Source organism: Theropithecus gelada, chromosome 14, assembly GCF_003255815.1.
Source record: "Theropithecus gelada isolate Dixy chromosome 14, Tgel_1.0, whole genome shotgun sequence".
Classification (NCBI taxonomy): Eukaryota; Metazoa; Chordata; class Mammalia; order Primates; family Cercopithecidae; genus Theropithecus; species Theropithecus gelada.
Window position 1 is genome coordinate 8,242,507 of NC_037682.1, and position 21,571 is coordinate 8,264,077.

The 21,571-nt window shown below is 50.8% G+C and overlaps 2 protein-coding genes and 1 non-coding gene across 5 annotated transcripts; 1 reads left to right on the top strand and 2 right to left on the bottom strand.

The window, feature by feature from the left end:
* The first annotated feature begins 2,087 nt into the window (after nucleotides 1-2,087).
* On the top strand, nucleotides 2,088-5,233 carry MRPL11 (mitochondrial ribosomal protein L11). 2 transcript variants are annotated; one of them, XM_025356582.1, is made up of 5 exons: nucleotides 2,088-2,348; nucleotides 2,799-2,894; nucleotides 3,612-3,705; nucleotides 3,790-3,949; nucleotides 4,939-5,233. In XM_025356582.1, exons 1-5 carry the CDS (start codon nucleotides 2,304-2,306, stop codon nucleotides 5,042-5,044), a joined length of 501 nt encoding a protein of 166 aa, XP_025212367.1. In that variant the 5' UTR covers nucleotides 2,088-2,303; the 3' UTR covers nucleotides 5,045-5,233. The 2 variants fall into 2 exon arrangements, with proteins under 2 accessions (XP_025212367.1, XP_025212366.1); XM_025356581.1 differs by having other exon boundaries at nucleotides 2,092-2,426.
* A 2,937-nt stretch (nucleotides 5,234-8,170) lies between these two features.
* LOC112607486 lies at nucleotides 8,171-8,308 on the bottom strand. The gene has a single exon (XR_003115827.1). It is a non-coding gene; the product is annotated as a small nucleolar RNA SNORA43 (small nucleolar RNA).
* Nucleotides 8,309-13,854: 5,546 nt separating this feature from the next.
* Nucleotides 13,855-19,519, bottom strand: NPAS4 (neuronal PAS domain protein 4). Of its 2 annotated transcripts, XM_025357681.1 has the most exons (8): nucleotides 19,166-19,513; nucleotides 18,289-18,440; nucleotides 18,007-18,109; nucleotides 17,621-17,888; nucleotides 17,330-17,439; nucleotides 16,850-16,985; nucleotides 15,293-16,728; nucleotides 13,855-14,600 (listed from the first exon to the last, which is right to left on the bottom strand). In XM_025357681.1, exons 1-8 carry the CDS (start codon nucleotides 19,338-19,340, stop codon nucleotides 14,572-14,574), a joined length of 2,409 nt encoding a protein of 802 aa, XP_025213466.1. In that variant the 5' UTR covers nucleotides 19,341-19,513; the 3' UTR covers nucleotides 13,855-14,571. The 2 variants fall into 2 exon arrangements, with proteins under 2 accessions (XP_025213466.1, XP_025213467.1); XM_025357682.1 differs by lacking the exon at nucleotides 17,330-17,439 and having other exon boundaries at nucleotides 13,856-14,600; nucleotides 19,166-19,519.
* Nucleotides 19,520-21,571: the final 2,052 nt, after the last annotated feature.

Genomic DNA, 21,571 nt, shown 5'->3' on the forward strand with positions numbered 1-21,571 from the left:
GACCCCACAGGCAGTCAGACCTTATGGTTGTCTTCCCTTGTTTCCTAAAAATCACGGTTATTCTGTTCTTTTTCAAGGTGCACTGATTTCACGTTGTTCAAACACACGTTTTACAATCAATTTGTACAGTTAACACAATTATCACAGTGGTCCTGACGTACATCCTCAGTTTACGGAGATAACAGGATTAAGAGATTAAAGACTGGCATAAGAAATTATAAAAGTATTATTTTGGAACTGATAAATATCCATGAAATCTTCACAATTTATGTTCCTCTGCCACGGCTCCAGCTGGTCCCTCCATTCGGCGTCCCTGACTTCCCGCAACACCACCACACCCAGCTAATTTTTTATTTTATTTTATTTTTTTGGTTAGAGATGGGGTCTCAATATGTTGTCAGGAGTGGTTTCAAACTCCTGGGCTCAAGTAATCCTCCCGCCTCAGCCAAATTGCTGGGATTACAGGCATGAGCCACCGCTCCCAGCTTACAATAAAAGCATTTGCCTCATGCCATTGCAAGGATTAAATAACAATGCACTTGTGCTTAGCAGAGTGCCTGACATAGAGCAAGTGCTCAGAAAACAAGTTAAATGATATGCCAGGCAAGGTGTCAGAGCCCTGGAATGGGGAAATGTTTGACTTGTGGGTTGGTAAGAAGGATTTACTGACAACAGTATAGGTTTGAAAAGGAAAGTTTTTTGTTTTTTGGGTTTTTTTTTTTGAGACGGAGTTTCATTCTTGTTGCCCAGGCTGCAGTGCAATGGTGCCATCTTGCCTCACTGTAACCTCTGCCTCCCGGGTTCAAGTGATTATCCTGCCTCTGGCTCCTGAGTAGCTGGGATTACAGGCATGAACCACCATGCCTGGCTAATTTTGTATTTTTAGTAGAGACGGGGTTTCTCCATGTTGGTTAGGCTAGTCTTGAACTCCCGACCTCAGGTGGTCTGCCCGCCTTGGCCTCCCAAAGTGCTGGGATTACATGTGTGAGCCACCGTGCCCGGCTGGAAAGTTTTATTAGAAAGAAAGAACGCTGCAGAGGAGTGCAGAGGGATGCCTCAGCAAGAAAGAACTGACCATGCTGGTAGATTTTCCTTAGGGGTGTTTATGGACCTTAAAGAGGAAGCTTGAGGGCAATTTGGACCACACTAGCCACATAGGTCATGATAAATGATTACATTCATAGTAATTCTGGTGCCTTAATGTCAGCAAGGGTTGCAAAGTGAGTTCTGGCATGGCATTCCCGAGTGTATAGAAATTCTAGTTGCTTATACATTTTAAGTTTAAAAGAGTCCTGGAACCAGATGCTAACATTAGATACTAGCGTAGTTTAATTACTTTTAAAGTCCTCAGATAAGGAGTTTTAGTCTCCAGGACCTGTTCAAAGGTCGCCAGGTGATTTTTGCTCTCCTCATGATACAATAAGATGCTGGCTTATTTGACTGGTCACAGATGATGCATCGAATGTTCTGGGTCTGTTAAGCCTCACAATAGCTCAGGTTTTATCTTAATTGTACAGATAATAATAACACATGCTGACTAGGTGCCAGGCATTGTTTTAAGCATTTTGCTAACTTAGTCCTCACAGCAATCCTAAAAGGTAGGTGCTACATATTACAATACCTGCTGTACTGGGGAGGAGACAAAGCATAAGAAACTTGATTAAGTTCACAAGCAATGGTGCGATCCTGGCTCACTGCCACCTCCAACTCCTGGGCTCAAGCGATCCTCCCGCCTTGGCCTCCCAAAGTGCTGGGATTACAGGCGTGAGCTACCGCGCCCAGCTCAGGGTCTACACTCTTAATTGTACTGCCTTTCAACAGCATGTGAGGAACAGAGAGAGGAGAGAGAGACTCCCATTACCAATCAGGAGCTCCAGGTGTATTTCAAACCCTAGGATTATCACCGTGTGCAGCAGATGGCGCCCTGGAGCGTAGCAATAGGCCGGACTTGTACACGGAGTCAAAACTACCATACCCACAATGCTATGGGGTATCAAAGTCCAACCCTACTGGTTAGCTGTCCGAGGTAGTGCCTGTGCGCGCTCCTGTGGGAAATTGTGTACTGAGGCCATTCGGGACCTTCCTTTATCTGCATAAGACAAGTTAAAAAGTGTTTTATCCTCCTCTTATCCTCCTTGTCTTACTAGTTGGCGAGCAATAGGGCTGAAACAAGGCTGCTGTTTGTTGGCCTCACCTGCGCTAGCCTAACGTGAGGACCCTTGACCTCTGGGCCAAGATGGTGGCGCCCAGAGCTTCGCTCTTGCTGCTGCCCTGAGGTGAACTGAAGCCAGCAGCCCCGCATCATGTCGAAGCTCGGCCGGACCACCCGGGGCCTCAGGAAGCCCGAGGTCGGCGGTGTGATCCGGACCATCGTGCGGGCAGGCCTGGCCATGCCCGGGCCCCCACTAGGCCCAGTGCTGGGTCAGGTGCGGCCGTGGCGGGAACCCGACGTGGGGGTTGTCGAGGGCGGTGGAAGCTAGGACGCGGATGGACGGCGCTGGCTCTGGAACTACCGGGGCCTGGGTTCAGAGCTCGGCTCTGCTTCTCACACGCTTTATGTCCTTGTGCTGGTTACAAAGGCTCTTCCGCCTGGGCTTCCTCATCCCTTCCCAATGTGCTGTGATGAGGATAACGTGGGAAGATGCGTACAGATCTTCTGGCTCACGGAGGGGTAGTTGAATCTGGGTAGAGATAGGAACACAGAGAAGTGAAGACGAAGGAGGGAATGGACGGCGCCTCCTGGGCGGTAGGAAGCCGTCCCCTCCTCCCACCACTAACCCCCTCTGCTTCCCTCACAGAGAGGTGTTTCCATCAACCAATTTTGCAAGGAGTTCAATGAGAGGACAAAGGACATCAAAGAAGGCATTCCTCTGCCTACCAAGATTTTTGTGAAGGTGGAGTCTGGACCGATCCCTGGTTTCTTTCTCCCTCTGTTCTTCCTCGGCCCTGGGGCTGGTCATCTGGGGTTTTCTCAGCTCCTGACTTGACTTCCTATTACTGGGCTCCACTTTCCCCATTTAGGACTAGACCATATTTTTTCTGAACCAGCCCCATCTTGCCATGTTGCAGTTCCTCCCTTTGCCCCTCCATCTCACTGGGCCTTCCAGAGCAGAATTAGGGCAGGAATAGAGAGGACAGGGTTGTTTGCTGCAGATTTATTTTTTCTTTCTTTTTTTTTTTTTGAAATGGAGTTTTGCCCTTGTCGCCCAGGCTGGAGTGCAATGGCACGATCTCGGCTCACTGCAACCTCCTTCTCCTGGGTTCAAGCAATTCTCCTGCCTCAGCCTCCTGAGTAGCTGGGATTACAGGCGCCTGCCACCATGTCTGCTAATTTTTTATATTTTTAGTAGAGATAGGGTTTCACCATGTTGGTTAGGCTGGTCTTGAACTCCTGTCCTCAGGTGATCCACCCACCTTTTCCTCCCAAAGTGCTGGGATTACAGGCATGGGCCACTGCGCCTGGCCCAGATTTATTTTTTTCTTGTGATTCTGTGGTCTTTTTGAGGGATGCCATAGGAAAGTGAGATGAAGGAAGCAGGGACAGGACATTAGAAGTTCCCTGGGATGGGGCAGCAGGAAGAGAGAATCTCATATTTCTTTTTTCTGTTAAGCCTGACAGGACATTTGAAATCAAGATTGGACAGCCCACTGTTTCCTACTTCTTGAAGGCAGCAGCTGGAATTGAAAAGGGGGCCCGGCAAACAGGTGAGGGTCAGCGTAGGCGTCTGAGATTCTGGGGACTCCAGAATCTCAGTAACACCTGAAGAACCACTTGTTCCTTCCTTCTAGGGAAAGAAGTGGCAGGCCTGGTGACCTTGAAGCATGTGTATGAGATTGCCTGCATCAAAGCTCAGGATGAGGCATTCGCCCTGCAGGACGTACCCCTGTCCTCTGTTGTCCGCTCCATCATTGGATCTGCCCGTTCTCTGGGCATTCGTGTGGTGAAGGAGTAAGTGTCCTGGCAGGTGCAGTGTGACGAGAGGGCCCAGAAAGCTCTGGACTCGGGCAGAGCTGAGAGGGCCCATTGCAGTGGGAAAGTCAGTTTTTAAGTCAAGGGACCCTAGATTCTAGAGGATAGGGTGGGTGTGGGAGACCACATTCATTGATTTGGAATACTCTTATTGGGCACCTGTTATGTATTAGATGTTGTTCTGCAAATGTTCTAAGAAATGGAAAGATCTCCATGAAGGATCCAAGTGGGAGAAGTTCAGTGTCACCCGGGTCTGTCGTCCTAGACCTAGGCGAGTGGAGAATGGTTTGAGGGAAGGACCAGTGGGGAAGGATTTTTGAGCTATGTCAGGTTCATGCTTGCTCCTGAGGCAAACAAGAGACCCCCGTTATGGGGCTTCAGATGACTTCAGGAATTGTTTCATTGAAGTAAGATGTTGGGTGGGAGAGTGTCTGGCCTAGACAATGACCGGAACAGAGATAGCACTCAACCCTTTACTGGCTTCTTGCTGCTGTGTCACATTGCATGTCAAGGCTGACAATTGATTATTTCCCGAGAAGAGTGGGATTAAGCATGGAGCAGACACAGACTTGACTTTTCTTAAATCTTTTCTTTTATTGGGAACATGGAGATGGGTAAATCTGACCCCAGCCCTTTGACAGACATACATGCTCAGCCCCGTGACTTCATTGTACAGCATATTTTGGGGCACAGAGTACCCCAGTTAATCTGGACTGGGGTCTGGCTGACACCTCAAAGGATGAGTAGGGATTTAATAAGGGAACAAAAGATAGGGGTTTTGAGGGTTGGGAGATGGTGTCCCTGTGGAAAGCAAAGGTATAGAGGCTGGGAAGTCAGGGAGGGAGAAGGGGCCAGGCAAGCTGGGCTCTGAGACAGAGGCCCCTTTGAGCCCCTGCAAGACATGGGGTCCTGTGAGCTCCCACTGGTGACTCATCATGCGCCAACCATCTGTCTGTCTTCACTTGCAGCCTCAGTTCAGAAGAACTTGCAGCTTTCCAGAAGGAACGAGCCATCTTCCTGGCTGCTCAGAAGGAGGCAGATTTGGCCGCCCAGGAGGAAGCTGCCAAGAAGTGACCCTTGCCCCCCTTCTCCCAGATTTCAAAGGAGGCAGCTGGGAAGGGGGCCAGTTGCAAAGGCTGTGCCCCAGGGGAGGAAGGAGGTCACACCAATATGATGATGGTTTTCATGACTTTGAATGATGTATTTTTGTACATCTAGCTGTATTGAGGCATCAGGCCTGAATAAACATCCTTTCTTACCCACTGTCATCTTCTATCTTGGGACCTCAGGGAAGGGGACCAGTACTGGTGGTAGCCAACATGGGCAGACATTAGGAAATTGGGGTCTTCATGCTGCTTCTCAGATGTGCAAATTGAGGTTCAGCCAAGCAAAGTAACTTGCCCAGGTCCTTTTTTTTCTTTTAAGTTATAATTTTGTTTTATTGCCCAGGTTCTGAATTGGTGCCAGAGGTAGGAATAGAACACAGGGCTTCTCATTTGAAATCCTTTGTTCTTCCCCTCCCCAGGGTGGGAACCATAGGTGCTAGGCCTGGGGTGTATTGCTTGCTTCTTCCATCAAAAATCTCTTTTATCTCCTAATGATTTGCCACCTCAGCAGAAACAGGTCCCTGTGGAGGTCTCAGCTCAGCCCCAGGCAGGGTTACTACATGGAGTGCCCAGATCCCAGGGGCTACCTCAGGCCCTTCTACTAAGCTCCTGACCCTGGCTCTGGGTCAGATGTTGGCTGAACATGAACTATTGTAGGGCTGACAGCTACAGACCACAGAAAGAGCAAAGCTTCAGCAGGTTCCTGCCTGATGCAGAAGTCCTCGGGAAGCCCTTGGCCTTTTATTTCCTCATTGTTCTTTCAGAGAAGAGAGCAGGAGTTGGGGGAGAAAGAAGTTTCGTGTTTACTGAACATCTGTTATGTGCTAGACACTTCATTTTATACTGATAAAATATGGAAAGCATAGATAAACACCTAAAAGAAAATAAAATCCTCACGTTATCCCACCACCCAGATGAGACTTCTGCCAATGTTTGTTGTATATCTTTTCTGCTCTTTTTTTTTCTTTGTGTATTTATGTATAATGCTTTTTGAAAAAGCAAACTGGGGTCATCCTCTATAGAGCTGTATAATACTGTATACTTTTAACTTGGCAACTATTTAGAACATTTAAAAATTATCTTTTTTTTTTTTTTTTTTTTTTTTTTTTTTTTGAGATGGAGTCTCGTTCTGTCGCCCAGGCTGGAGTGCAGTGCATGATCTTGGCTCACTGCAAGCTCCGCCTCCCAGGTTCACGCCATTCTCCTGCCTCAGCCTCCTAAGTAGCTGGGACTACAGGCGCCCGCCACCATGCCCGGCTAATTTTTTTTGTATTTTTACTAGAGACGGAGTTTCACTGTGTTAGCCAGGATGGTCTCGATCTCCTGACCTCATAATCTGCCCACCTCCGCCTCCCAAAGTGCTGGGATTACAGGTGTGAGCCACCACGCCTAGCCTAAAAATTGTCTTTCTAAAACAATTTTAAATGATGGCTTAGGTTTTTTTTTTTTTTTTTTTTTTGAGATGGAGTCTCGTTCTGTCGCCCAGGCTGGAGTGCAGTGGCACGATCTTGTCTCACTGCAACCTCTGCCGCTCAAGTTCAAGTGATTCTCCTGTGTCAGCCTCCCAAGTAGCTGGGGTTACAGGCGCCCGCCAACACACACGGCTAATTTTTGTATTTTCAGTACAGACAGAGTTTCACCATGTTGGCCAGGCTGGTCTTGAACTCCTGACCTCAGGAGATCCACCCGCCTTGGCCTCCCAAAGTGCTGGGATTACAGGTGTGAGCCACCATGCCCGACCAATACTTCATTAAAAAAAAAATTTTTTTTTTTAATTAATTTATGTTTTTGAGACAGAGTCTTGCTCTTGTCACCCAGGCTGGAGTGTCGTGGCACGATCTCAGCTTACTGCAGCCTCTGCCTGCTGGGTTCAAGCGATTCTCCTGCCTCAGCCTCCCAAGTAGGTGGGATTACAGGCACCCACCACCACGCCTGGCTAATTTTTGTATTTTTAGTAGAGACAGGGTTTCACCATGTTGGCCAGGCTGGTCTCAAATTCCTGACCTTGTGATCTGCCTCCCTCGGCCTCCCAAAGTGCTGGGATTACAGGCATGAGCCACCGCACCTGGCTTTTTCATTTTTAAATGTTTTAGAGACAGGGTCTTACTCTGTAATTCAGGCAATGGTGCGGTAATAGCTCACTGCAGCCTCAGGGATCCTCCAGCCTCAGTTTCCCAAGTATCTGGGACCACAGGTGCATGCCACTATGCCTGGTTAATTTTAAATTATGTTTATTTTTTATTTACTTTTATTTTATTTTATTTTTATTTTTGTTGTTGGTGGTGGTGTTTTTGGAGATGGAGTTTCGCTTTTGTCTCCAAGACAAGAAATGGCTCAGTCTTGGCTCACTGCAACCTCTGCCTCCCGGGTTTAAGCGATTCTACTGCCTCAGCCTCCCAAGTAGCTGGAATTATGGGCATGCGCCACCACATCTAGCTAATTTTTGTATTTACAGTAAAGATGGGGTTTCATCATGTTGGCCAGGCTGGTCTGAAACTCCTGACCTCAAGTAATCTTCCCAGCTTGGCATCCCAAACTGCTGGGATTACAGGCGTGAGTCACCATGTCTGACCTGTTTTATTTTTTAAAAAGACAGTATCTCACTATGTTGCCCAGGCTGGTCTCAAGCTCCTGGCCTCAAATGGTCTCGCCTCAGCCTCTCAAAACACTGGGCTTACAGGCATGAGCCACTGTGCCCAACGAAGTCTCTTTCTTTCCTTCTTTCCTTCCTTCTTTCTCTCTCTTTCTTTCTTCTTTTTCTTTCCTTCCTTTTTTGAGACAGGGTCTTGCCCTGTTGCCAGGCTGGAGTGCAGTGGTGTAATCATAGCTCACTGTAGCCTCCAACTCCTGGCCTCAAGTGATTCTCACATCAGCCTCCCAAGTGGTTAGGACCACAGGTACACACCACCATGCCTGGCTAATTTTTTAAATTATATTTTTCTGTAGGGATGAGATTTTGCCATGTTGCCCAGGCTGCTCTCAAACTTGTAGGCTCAAGCGATCCTCCCACCTCGGCCTTCCAAACTGCTGGGATAACAGTCATGAGCCACCATGACTGGAATCTTGTTTAATTTTAATTTTTCTTTTTTCTAAGAAATGTCAGGCTATAAACCATTCTTAGAGCTCACTGATTTCTGAACACCAAGTGTAGAAATAGCCACTTCCTCTTTGCCCCAATATCATGGGCACAGCAGACCAACAGCATCTGCGGTGCTGGCAGGTTCCGAGCGGCATCTTCAGGGTAGTCACCCACACCTACTCAGCAAGCCAGAGACACCCAGCCTGCAGCCAGGGTGGGCATCCTTTCTTATCTTTTAAAAGTTTCTTGGCCAGGCATGGTGTTGCACACCTGTAATCCCAGCACTTTAGGAGGCTGAGGTGGGTAGATCACCTGAGGTCAGGAGTTAGATACCAGCCTGACCAACATGGCAAAACTCTGTCTCTACTAAAAAAAAAAAAAAATATATATATATATATATATATATATATATATATATATATATATATATGTAGCTGAGCATGGTGGCAGACACCTATAATCCCAGCTACTCAGGAGGCTGAGGCAGGAGAATCACTTGACCCCAGGAGGCAGAGGTTGCAGTAAGCCGAGATCATGCCACTGCATTCCAGCCTGGGTGACAAGAGCGAAACTCCATCTCAAAAAAAAAAAAAGGAAAACAACAGAAAAAAACCTTTCTTATCCATTTTTCCATCTTTTTATCTTTTTTTTTTTTTTTCTTTTGAGATGGAGTCTCACTCTGTCACCTAGGCTGGAGTGCAATGGCACAATCTCGGCTCACTGCAACCTCCGCCTCCCAGGTTCAAGCAATTCTCCTGCCTCAGCCTCCTGAGTAGCTGGGATTACAGGCGCCCACCACCACTCCTGGCTAATTTTTTGTGTTTTTAGTAGAGACGGGATTTCACCGTGTTAGCAGGTTACAGGCGCCCACCACCACTCCTGGCTAATTTTTTGTGTTTTTAGTAGAGACGGGATTTCACCGTGTTAGCAGGATGGTCTCAATCTCCTGACCCCGTGATCTACCCGCCTCAGCCTCCCAAAGTGCTGGGATTACTGGCGTGAGCCAACACGCCCGGCCTTTTTTTTTTTTTTTTTTTTGAGACAAGGTCTCACTTTTTTCACCCAGGCCGGACTGCAGTGGTGCAAGTGCAATCAAGGCTCACTGCAGCCTTGCCCTTCTGGGCTCAGGTGATCTTCCCACCTCAGCCTTTTGGGTAGCTGGGACTACAGGTGCACACCACGCCTGGCTAACTTTTTGCTTTTTTTTTTTTTTTTCCTCGTAGAGACAGGGATTCGTCTTGTTGCCCAGGCTGGTTTCAAACTCCTGGGCTCAAGCCATCCACCTGCCTCAGCCTCCCAAAGTGCTAGGATTATAGGCATGAGCCCCTGTGCCTGGCCTGTTCTTCTTTCTTATCTTTTAGCTCAATGTCACCTTAGAAGAGTTTTCTGACTCCACACTCTAAATTAGCACCCCCTCCTCAGTTCCTCGCTGCCACAGCACGCAAGTTCTTTCTTTCATTGCACGCACTGCATGCTCCTTTTAAAGAGTTATTTTACTTTTTGTTATGTCTCCCCACAACTTCAGTGTAAGGTCTGTGAGTCCAGGGACCTTGTCAGTCTTGTTCAGTTTTCCCCAGCACCTAGCAAAGCCCCTGGCACATGTAGGTGTCATAAGTGTTTATCACATGCAAAATGAGGTGCCAGAGTCAGTATTTGAGCTCAGTCTTTGTGACCCCAAAACTTCAGCCCTTTCTCATACCTTTTTGCTCCCAGGGCAGCAATCTGGTGTTGGTGGCAAGGGTGCTTGAGAGTCAGATTTGGCTTCAGCAGCCACTTTGGAAGTGCCATTGGGCAATTCCTTTCTTCTCTCTGGGCCTCAGTTTACCCATCTATTCTAAGATGCAGTATTGATGCTCCGAGCCACAGGGACCCTGCCAGGGAAGGGAACAGAAGCAGACAGTTCTATGTCCAGCAGGGGGCGCCATGGGCTCTCTCAACTTCCTTCTCCGCACGGGCCGACTGCCTGGCTCAGCAGTTCTGAGTGTTAGGGTGCCTTCTTGTCTACACACACTCTACCATCTCCTGTCACTGCCCCCAAACACCAAGGAGGGGTTTCTTTTTTTCTTCCATAATTTTTACTTTTTAATGTTGTGGGGCGGCCAGGCGCGGTGGCTCATGCCTGTAATCCCAGCACTTTGGGAGGCTGAGGCGGGTGGATCACGAGGTCAAGAGATTGAGATAAGCCTGGCCAATATGGTGAAACCCCGTCTTACTAAAAATAGAAAAATTAGCCGGGCGTGGTGGCATGCGCCTGGAATCCCAGCTACCCAGGAGGCTGAGGCAGGAGAATTGCTGGGACCCGGGAGGCAGAGGCTGCCGTGAGCCGAGATCATGCCACTGCACTCCATCCAGCCTGGGCGACAGAGCAAGACTCCATCTCAAAAAAAAAAAAAAAAAAAAAAAAGATGGGGGCTTTTCTGTTTTGTTTGTTTGTTTGTTTGTTTGTTTTTGTTTTTTGAGACAGAGTCTCACTCTGTCACCCAGGCTGGAGTGCAATGGCACAATCTAGACTCACTGCAACCTCCGCCTAACGAATTCAAGTGATTCTCCTGCCTCAGCCTCCTGAGTAGCTGGGATTACAGGCTCACGCCACCATGCCCAGCTAATTTTTGTATTTTTAGCGGAGACAGGGTTTCACCATGTTGGCCAGGCTGCTGTCGAACTCCTGACCTCAGGTGATCCACACACCTCAGCCTCCCAAAGTGCTGGGATTAAGGTGTGAGCCGCCATGCCTGGCCTATTATAGATTTAGACTTAGAGAAAAGTTGTGAAGATCCTACAAAGTTCCCACAGACCCCACAGCCATTTCCCCCGTTACCAACATCTTACACTTACATGATACATTTGTCACAATTAATGAATCAATGTTGATACAGTATTATCAACTGAAGTCCATACTTTATTCAGACTTCCTCATTACCTTTCGTCCTTTTTCTGTTCTAGTATACTACATTCTATTTCATCATTATGTTTCCTTAGGTTTCTCAGAATTTTCTTTTTTGTTTTGTTTTGTTTTGTTTTTGGGGCAGGATTTTGCTCTGTTGCCCAGGTTGGAGTGCAATGGTATGACCATAGCTCATTGCAGTCTCTAACTCCTGGGCTTAAGCAATCCTCCCACATCAGCCTCTCAAGTAGACGGAACTACAGGTGCATGCCACCATGCCCAGCTAATTTTTGTTTGTAGAGATTGGATCTTGCTTTGTTGCCCAGGCTGGTATTGAACTCGTGAGCTCAGGCCACCCTCCCACCTCGTCCTCCCAAAGTTCTGGGATTATAGGCATGAGCTGCCACAATTTCCTGACCAGACTTTCCTTTTTTTTTTTTTAATGACCCCAGGGAGGTTTTTAGATGGGACTCCAGTGTGTGTCCTGAGCTCATGGCCACTTAAGATTCCCTCTGGGGAACTTGGGAACACATTTTTATGGTAGAAACTGATGACTCTCATGAAATCCTTTGATCTTCAGAAGTGTCCTCTCAACCAGGTGGGGTACTGTGCACCTGTAATCCCAGCACTTTGGGAGGATGAGGCAGGAGGATCTCTTGAGCCCAGGAGTTTGAGTCCAGCCTGGGCAATATAGTGAACCTTGTCTGAAAAGGAAGAATGAAAGAATGAAAGAACAAAGAAGAAAGAAAAAAAAAAGAAGGAAAGAAAGAAAGAAAGAGCTAATGAAAGAAAGAAGTTCCTTTCAATAAATGTGAGACCCTGTCTAAAATGAAGAAGAGAAAGAAAGGGAGAGAGAAAGAGAGAGAAAGAAAGAGAGAAAGAAAGAAAGAAAGAAAGAGAGATAAAGAAAGAAAAAGAAAGAAGAAAGAGAAAGAAAGAAGAAAGAAAAAAACAGATTCCTTTCAAGAAGACACTTTGAGCGTGCTTGCTATGTGCCAGTCCTGTGCTCTATGCCAGGGTCCTCCTGGGGATGGGGATGACAGTCCAGTTATTTTGTCCAAGTTGGAGAACAGATGCACAAGGAAGGCAGAGGGCAAAACTCCCCTCTCTTGTTCCACCCAAGGACCCGTCCAAGGTGGAAAAATAGTGACAGGTCCCCAGGAGTGTCCTCCTTCCCATGGGACTCTCAGAAAGGGCATGGCCCCAGAACTGGAGGGTTTGGAATGAAAGGAGTCTTAAGGTCTTTCTCAGGTTTGCACCCTCAGTTCCTGGAACCCAGCCTCAGTACTTCACCGGGGAAAGATTGGGGCCTGGAGTTTCCTTCCTTTCCCTGAGAAAGAAACATGCTCTCAAGCATTTGAGGTCACCATTGCCTTCTAATTCAATTTAATAACTTAAGTCAATTCTGTGCTTCTCTGCTTATAAATGGACACTATCAAGTTCTAACAGCGTCTTTGGGAGATAAGTACCATGTTTGTCAGCTCCACTTCACTTGCGGAGAAACTGAACCTCAAGTCCCATTTGGCAAATAATTGGTGGAGGTGAGATTTGAATCCAGGGTTCGCTCTGTCGCCCAGGCTGGAGTACAGTGGTGCAGTCTTGGCTCACTGCAACCTCCGCCTCCCAGGCTTAAGAGATCCTCCAGCCTCCAGCTCTCATGTAGCTGGGACTGCACGTGTGCACCACACCCAGCTAATATTTGTATTTTTTGTAAAGATGGGATTTCACCAGGTTTCCCAGGCTGATCTCAAACTCCTGGGTTCAAGCAATCTTCCTGCCTTGGCCTCCCAAAGTGCTGGGATTACAAGTGTGAGCCACTGTGCCCAGCCCATCTCAGTTTCATTTGCCCCTCACCTTACCCTGTGGCTGTTTGGGCTTCAAGCTTGGAGGAAAACAGCATTTTTGGAAACTTTTGTCTCTTGACTTACTGAGTTATATTCTCCTCAGCTCTACTTTACAGACCTGGAGGAGCAAAAGGAGGGGGTTTCTTACCCCACACTTGGGAGAAAGGACCCTGCTCCAGCCCACGTTTGCCCTGCTTGAGTGATCTGGGATGAGATGATTTGGGATGGGTGGTGGTTCACTGGCTCTTCCAGCAGAGGACAGCCCAGGGCTGGGATGCAGATGCTCTGGGTACGTTGCCCACCCACCCATGCCTCTCACCAACTGTGGGAACAAATAACTTTTCACCTGTGGTCCTCAGTTTCTTCATCAGTGAGATGGGCTAATATGCCTGCCCAGAGGCATTGTTGCAGCAAAAAGAGATGTAAAAGTGTGTGTCAGCTGAAAGCCCTGTGCAAGGATAACAGATGTGGTTACAATTTCCAATGGGTCGATGCAGGGCCCCACAAGGAAGTTGCTTCCCTGAAGGACCAGGTGAAGAAAGAACTTGTGAGCAGAAGCTTCAAACCCATGTCCAGAACCAACATCAAGTTGAATCCTCTTGTCCACCCCTAGGCCCTCTGTTTCCTCCCACACCACGAGCACTGCAAGCCTGGCGCAGAGAGGAGATGCCGATATTCTCTAGTACAGGGTTTGGCCAAGCACCTTGAGGGCAAGACATAACATCTGTTTTAGCCCTTAACTTTCCAGCTTCTAGCACAGTATGGGCCATACAATGTACATGTGGATGTTCAGTGAAAGAATGAATGAATGAGTGAATGAATAAATGAATGAATGAATTCACAAGTGGACGAAGAAATGCTGGGGCCACAAACAGGTCCAGCTTTTACCTCCTGGCCCCCAGGCTCCCATCCAAGCCTCCCAAACTTATCCTCCACCCTTCCTTTTACACAGTAGTGCATGAAACCAGAGGTACCAAAAAGGCAAACTGGACTTTATTATAAAGTTGGCTACAAAGTCACCGCAGCACCACGAGGTGGCCATCTGGGCAGGCCCAGGCAGTCTGGCGGCCAGGTGAGTCCCGCACCAGGTACACGCACTCGTGCAAGCACACGTGTGACGGCAGGTCTGCCTTCCTCCATCGGAAAGGAACGTAGCGTCTCTTCGCACCCCCCACCCCAGGCGCGGGGCGCAAAAGTCACAGGAAGGGCCGCCAGGGCGGCAGAGTCCATCGGAATTGAAATCCCGTTACTGGTGTGTAGAGAATTCTACGTGGGTGTCAAGAGCCCCTCAGGGCACGGGCTGGCCCGGGTGGGCCTTGCCTTTCCCCCACCAAGGCCTAGGGGTGGCTTGGCCCCTAGGAGTGGAGAACTGGCCCAGGCCAATGGGGCAAGGCGGCGGGGAAGTGAGACTCCCCCATTCTCCGCTTGAAATCCCATTCAAGGAAACTCACTACGAGTGAATACAGATTGAAATGGAAACTGGGATCGCTCGAAGTCTCTTGATTTTAAAAAGAAGCTCCCCTCCCTTGCCCTCCCACCTCCCCCCCCCAAATCCTGCAGGGCCTGGGGAATCATATATATCCCCCTCTGGCCCCCAGAATCCCCCCAACAGTCCCGGGGGGGTGGAGAGCGGCTCCACGTCTTGATGACAATATGCCATACTTGACGACGTTAAGTCACAGACTTATTCAAAACGTTGGTTCCCCTCCACTTCCATCTGCAGAGAGACAGAGAGAGAGAGAACACAATCAGCTAGGCCAATAAGGACAGAGGATCCTGGGGCTGAGAATGTGTTGGTATTAATATGGGCTTCAAAGATGTTGGCTCAATGATGAAACGATGGCCAGAGGCTCAGCAGATTAGGGGGCAATTTGGATGGATGGAGTGAAACCGTGGCTGTAGTTTAGGAAGGATGGGGCTGTAACCAGGGAGCTACCTCAATGGAGTCAGGGGCTGAGCCTCATCTTTCTTTTACCAACTTCTATAAACTCTTGCTCTATATCCCTTTCAGGGAGCTAGGATACTATGATAGAGCTCTAGTTCCTCTTCCGTAAGTTTGTTGTGTGCCCTAAGGAAAGTTTCTTTAACTCTGGGACCTTGATTATTTCCATCTGTAAAGTGGGGTAGTGAAGACTGACCTAGGACTCTCATGGAGTTAAGCACAAGCCCTTCCTTAACGATTCTCTACCACTCTATCCCACAGCCTCAACCCCTGCCAGGTCTACTTGTTCAAACTTTCATATTAAGCCTTTCATTTTTTCCTATCCCCACTGCTACTCTCTGCAGCAGTGGATGTCATCCCCTTAATAAAATCAAGGTACAGAGAGGGGGAATTGATTTACCTAATTCTACCCAGCATTTCATTGGCAGGAGAGGGACTTGAGTTCTTGGACATTTTGGCTGACTCACCTTCATGGAAGCTGTCTTGAACTTGGCTCTGGAGTTGATGCAACTCATCAGTAAACCCATCATAGGGGAATGCTGAGACACCTGTCTCAAAGGCGGTTTCATATGTGGCCAGGTCCTCCAGGAAGCTGTGGTCTTCTGGGGACAGGTTGTTGCAAGGCGATGGGGCCCCTCCTGGGCCCTCTGCCTCAGGATCCCCTGAGCCCCATTCCTCACTGGGGTCTGGGGTAGAGAGATCCATGAAGATGTCTTCCACGGGCGTCTCTTCCAGGAACATGTTATCAGGGTCAGCCAGGAAGTCCAGCTCCTGGCATTTCCAGGGTTTCAGGTCCAGGCTGAGCACAGGGGGGCCTGCCCCTGACAGGGACAGGTTGGAGTCTAGGGGCTCCAGTCCTCCAAGTGGCTCTAGTCCACCAGTGCCAGCCTCAGCTGAGAAGGGTCTGTCCATGCCCTGAGCCAATTGGCTAATCTGCTGGATGAGACGGTCTATCTCGTTCTGCTCCTTTTCAGAGTAGTGGAAGAAACTCTGCTTGACTGGAGAGGCCTCAGGTGTGAGCAGGCCTTCGGGCACCAGGGGGACATCCACAGAGAGGGGGCCCCGGAGCTGGGCTAGGGCCAAGAGCGTGCAGTCCCCATTACCAGGGCTGCTAGGACTTGGGGGCAACTTCTCATAGAGAAAACTGCATCCCTCCTGGGCAAAGTAAGTCTTGGTAGGATTGGGACTCAGTTGCTCTGGGAAGGTTTGGCTGGGGCTGTCCAGGTGTGCTTGGAATGCTGTGCTGGGAGGAGTCAGCTGTTCATGGGCAGGGCTGCCCAGAGGCTCTGGGAAGGTGGCTGTGCTGGGAAGCAGCTGGTCTGGGAAGGTGGAGGTGCAGGGAGTCAACTGGTCTTCATAGCTTCTGACTGAGGTTTCAGTCAACTGGCCTTGCAGTGGGCTAGTTAGTGGATCTGGGAAGGTTGCACTGCTGGGCGTCAACTGATCAGAGAAGGTCGCTGTGCTTGGAGTCAGCTGTTCTTGAAGAGTGCTGGATGGGGTGGGCAAGTGGGTCTGGAAGGGCTCATGGAGGCTGAAGAGGAAGGCACAGCCTCCTGGCTGATGGGGCGTGTACGGTGGAGTGCACACAAGATCTTTGCTCAGTTCTGCTTGGAGAGAAGGCTCAGGCCCAGAAGGGAATGTCAGGTAACTGAAGTCCAGTTCTTTGGAGGGTCGGGGAAGCTCTTCTGATGCAGAGACAACACTCAGTTCAGGAGCACTGGGGAAGCTGGTGCTTCTGGGAGCCCCCAGGGCTGTGGTGAAGAGTGGGTTAGTGCTGGGGCACTGTTCCTGGGAAAGAATGTTTTCAGGGAATGAGGGCAGCATGGTTGGAGCGCCCAGGACATAAGCTGCCTGGGTATCTTCAGAGTTCAACTGCTGGCGGAGGCTCCAGGCTTCCATGTCACTGGAGAGGAGAGAAGAGGCAGCTGGTAAGGGTCTGATGTCCATTTCCAGAGCAGTTCCCTGATTTGTATCTCCTCCATGCTGACCTCAGCTGCCCCCTAGGCCCCTGGCTTGTGGCTTACCTGATTGGGTAGTTATTGGCAGTAATGGGGCCCTCTGGACCTTCTGAGTATAATAGGCAGTAAATCCATGCCCAGCCTCCAGTCTTGGCCTGTAACCTCACCACCATCTCTGCCTGAATATCTCCACTCTCAGCCACTGGGGAGAAAGAAGATACAGAGTTAGGATGCCCACCAGGCAACTCTACCTACTCCCTGCCCTTGGTCACCTCTCCACTGAATTGAGATAGCCATGACATCCTCTCTTCTGACTACCCTCACCTGCACCACTCAGCTCTCTACCTTGACCTCACCACTCAAAGTCCCCCAGTTCTGATTCGATTATTGCCTTGAATCCTCACCCTCATATTCACCCTATAGCGTCCAAAACTGTTGGCCTCTGTTATCTCCCCAGCATCACTCTTGACTACAGCTCATCTTTGTCTGGTCTCCCATGCCCTTTCCCAGCTTGCTGTCTTGTCCCCAGCCTCTCTGGACACTCACACAGGCGGTAGTGTTGAGCAGAAGCGTGGGCCAGGTCCTCGGGGTGCAGCAGTCCATACCATGATTTACAAAGCAGTTCACTGCGCTCAAAGCCCAGGTAGATTAGGACACTGGGAAAGTGGAAAGGGTGAGGTCAGCTTTCTGTTTTCCTTGCTTGATACCCATGCATCTCATTCCCTCCCAGATCCTCTGCCCCCTTAAACCCCATCCTCCCTGCCCCTGACTCCAGAATCTAGGGTTCCTTCATCTCTGGCCTGCCTTCCTCTTGGAATCTGAACACTCCAGGCTTACCTCTCAGAGATGTCCAGTAGGGCCAGGTCTTTAGCATGACGACTCTGGAACATGGCCAGGAAGAGTGAGGCAGGGCCAGGGCCAGGGCCAGGGCCAGGGCGGGGTCTTGGCTCCAATGGGGCACAGAAAGCTGTGAACACGGGGTTTCCTGCCCAGTAGGCCCCAGGTGGGTGAGCATGGAATCGGCCTCGAATAAGCACCAGTTTGTTGCCTGCACTCTGGCGCCTGAGAGACTTGGAGGTGTTGAAGCGGCAGCGGAAGAGGCGATCTAGATAGGAGAAGAGAAAAACAGATAAGAGGGTGAGTGGCTGAGAGAGACAGTGGATAGTGGGAAGAAGGGCAGCAGGTGGGAAATTGGACTCAGGAAGGGAGAAAGGAGTCCTTACCAGTGTCCAGGGCAGAGGGCAGGGTGAGTTGCTGGCGCACAGTGAGGTGGTCAGCTGGGTCAATGATGTCGTAGATGCTGTCACCCTGGGCAACCAGGTCCACCTGGAGGAAGGAAAAGAAGAGATGACCATTAGTGAGAACAGCAGAAGCCAATCTTTGATCTATAGTGTCTAGTAGGGTATAACCTCTTCCTCCATAGTAATTCCCAGTTCCTCAGGAGTGGAAGGCTCATGGCACCCCCTCCATGCCCAGCCTCAGCTGAAAGGACCCTCAGCACTCACCATGGAGTGGCCCAGATGCTCGCTCACACTCTCAGAAAGGTACAGCAATTTCCCCTCGGCTGTGAACACAAGCAGAAAGCCGGGTAGGGCCGCTACGATGTCCTCAAGTTCTTGAGCTGAGAGAAGCCCCGTGGGGCCCGCCAGAGGAGTGCCTGTAGGGCGAGAAGACGTGGTGAGTCAGGAGTAAGACTGGGAGCCAAAGCAGAAGTGAAGAAGGCATGGTCTGAGTTTCAGATAATCCAGAGGAATTTCTCGTGGACCTGCCTCTGCAAACACCTGTTGACCCGCTGCCCGTACCTCTTGGCCGGGGAACCTGTTGCTGTATCTCCTCCATAGCCCACAAGCCCCGGACTTCTAAACCGGGGTCGGCTACTCCTCGCCTCTGAATTTCAGAACCGCGGACAGAGCTCCGAAGCGGGCTGTGGGATCAGCACCGTGGACAGCGCCACTAACGGCAGATGCAGCCGTCAGCACCATGGGCAGTGCCCCCGAAGGCGATCCCTTTCAGCACCGCGGACAGTGACTATGTTCCCCTAAGCTCAGGCAGCTCCATCCCTGCAACTTCCCGGGTTTCCCTCCCCAGCTCCCGGAGCGCCTCTGCACTGGCGGGCACCGAGGCAGCTCTGTCCTGGCTCTTCTCCTCTCATAATCTGGTGTTAGGGACATCGACCAGGCTCTCTAACTCTCATTCAGAACTAAGGTGAGGTCTGGAGGGAGCTCAGGAGGAAAAGTAGATAGTCCCGCATCTCCCGAGTCCCAAATCTCCCCAGCTCGCCAGCACGCTGCCCTAGACATGCGGCAGCCCCAGTGGGTTCCCTCAGTTCCAGGGTCTCCGGCACCTGGCGGCTCGGATCTGCGGTAGCCCCAGCATGCTCACCTCCAGCGAAGAAGACACCCTTGCGAGTGTAGATGCAGGCGAGGCTCATGATGTGCAGGTAGGACAGCCGGACCTTGTCGGCTTCGGCCAGCGGCAGCAGCTCCTTGAGGTTCCGGATCTCGGCGTTGATCTGGTCCCGGCGCGCCTTGGAGGCGCCCTTGGTGGAGCGGTACATGACCGGCGGCTGCGGAGCTCCAGCTCGGGCGTCCGAGCACCTGCGCTCCCGTCCCGACGCACCGGCGGCGGCTTCCTCCTCCGTGCTTCCCCTTCTCTCGCTCAGGCTCGTTCTCTGCTCTCCTGGGCTCCGCTCGGCTGCGCTGCCCCCCTTGCCTGCCTCACGCCGCCTTATATAGCTCCTGCCAGGCGTGGGGGGCTCGTTTTAGAGCGGGGGGGCGGGAGAGCGGGAGGCTGGGCTAAGCAAGCTGCAGCGGGAGCCGCTGACTGGGGAGGGGGGCTCCTCCTCCCGCCCGGCTTCCGACGTCATCTCATGACGTAGAATGAGAGCGGGAGGGGGGCGGGCGAGGGGGGAGCTGGAGGCTGCGGAGGGGGCCGAGCCTGGAGGGAGCTGAGCGGAGAGGCAGGCGCTGCGTTAGGAAAGCTTGAATGGGGTGTGGGGACCCTGGCGTCCGAACGCGTACAGTTGAGGGAAGCGACAGGGCCAAGGTTAGGGCGGCCTGAAGCCCCCGGCAGGAGTTTGTAGAGGGCAGAGAGGGGCCGGCACTGACACTAATTTTTCTGAGGAGTTGAGGGAATGGGGAGGAATAAGACTGTCTACAAATCCCCCTCGTTACTTGACAAACAAGGTCACGTTCACATGCAGGGAAGGAGGACTTTCCTTGGCCTCCGTGGGACAGGTCACAGCTGGGGTTCCTCTCTGGGGACTACTTAACCTGGGATTCCCTTGGCCATTTTCAAAGAAAAAATCTCCACCCCCGCTTCCCAAATTGGGACTTAGCGGCTAATCAGGGGGTGTTCGTGGGGGTCTAAGTCCCTAGGATGGGTGGAAAGGGAGTCCGGTGGGAAAGGGACCAGCTGAATTTGGCGTTGATCCTGTTTTCCCACAGCCAGGAATAGAAACCAACACCAGCGCTGTAGTCTGCAGTGATTCTTGGTTTCCCTCTCAGCTAATTAATCTTACTGACAGGGGAAACTGAGGCAGGGACGCGGGACACGGCGAGGACTTGGGTCTGCACTTAGGCATCCCTTCCCCCCGTTGCCGGCCCCCAAACGAGCGCTTCCCCCCGCCCTGCTGCCAGCCTCGGTCTCCCCGCGGGCCGGGGGCGGGGGCGGGGCCGGGGGAATCCCAGCTCCATATTAGGACAGGAATCCTCCGGCGGCTGCCGCGGCTGCGGCGGCGGCGGGCGGGGCCTCGCTGCCTCCGCACCGCTCCGGAGGGCTCCCCGCCCTGCCTAGGCGGGCAAGATGGGGGAGCAGCCGAGAAGCAAAGGGACAGCGCTGGACCCTCTATGACCCCTGCACCTACCAGGGACCCTGTATTTTCGCCAGGTTCCCTCCACCCCCTCCACATTTGCGGCGCTAGGGCTGCTGGCTCTGCCTCTCCACCTTCAACTCTCCACTCCCCACCTTCGTTTCTTTTTTCTCTTAGCGTGTTTGGTGGTCGGCTCAGCTTAGTGCCTTGACCCCTGAAGCTTCCCCTTTCCTTCTTCTCCATATCCTGTCACCTTTGCTTTATCCCCACCCCCCACGCCCGCTTTTTTCTCTTTTCACCACAGATTATTGCTCTCTACAGGGGCAAGGAGGTGCCGTTCTTACCCCGGGAGTCAATAATGCAAGAAGCAAGTGGGCTAGGGAATGTTCTTATCTGAAATCTCGTTTGATGGAATAGCTGTGTGCGCATGGAATCGCTTAAGAGGCTGGAAATGAGGCCACTTAAAAATTAGAGGGTGGGACTGGGAATTCCCAGTCACACAGGAAGCATGGAGATGAACTTTGACATCAAAAAGAACAGCTTGGGGCCAGGGAACTCCTCACTCCTCATGGAAAGGGGGGATAGCAACAGAGGTAGAGTGGGAGGAGAGGCAGCTGAGAAGAATTATGTCTTAGAAGAGGGGTACAAGGTGTGGAGACCCTATTCTTGTGTCTTATGCATTTTGGCAGAGGTTGGGGCCATCCTGTGGTCAGTGTTGCAACTGAGGTGGAGGGAACGATGTCCGTGTGTCTGTCTGCCACAGTCTCTAACCCTATTGATCTGGATGACAGAGAGATGATTCCTCCTGGACATGGGTCTGTGTTGCTTCTTTCATCTCAATCTGACCTCGAATGTACCTACCCACCCCTCTCTCAAGCTTCCATTTCAACAACCCTTGATCTTTGGATCCCCTTCCGTATGAAATTCCAGGGGGGTTGTTCCTGTGTTCTTCACCCACTGATGATAAAGCTGCCTGT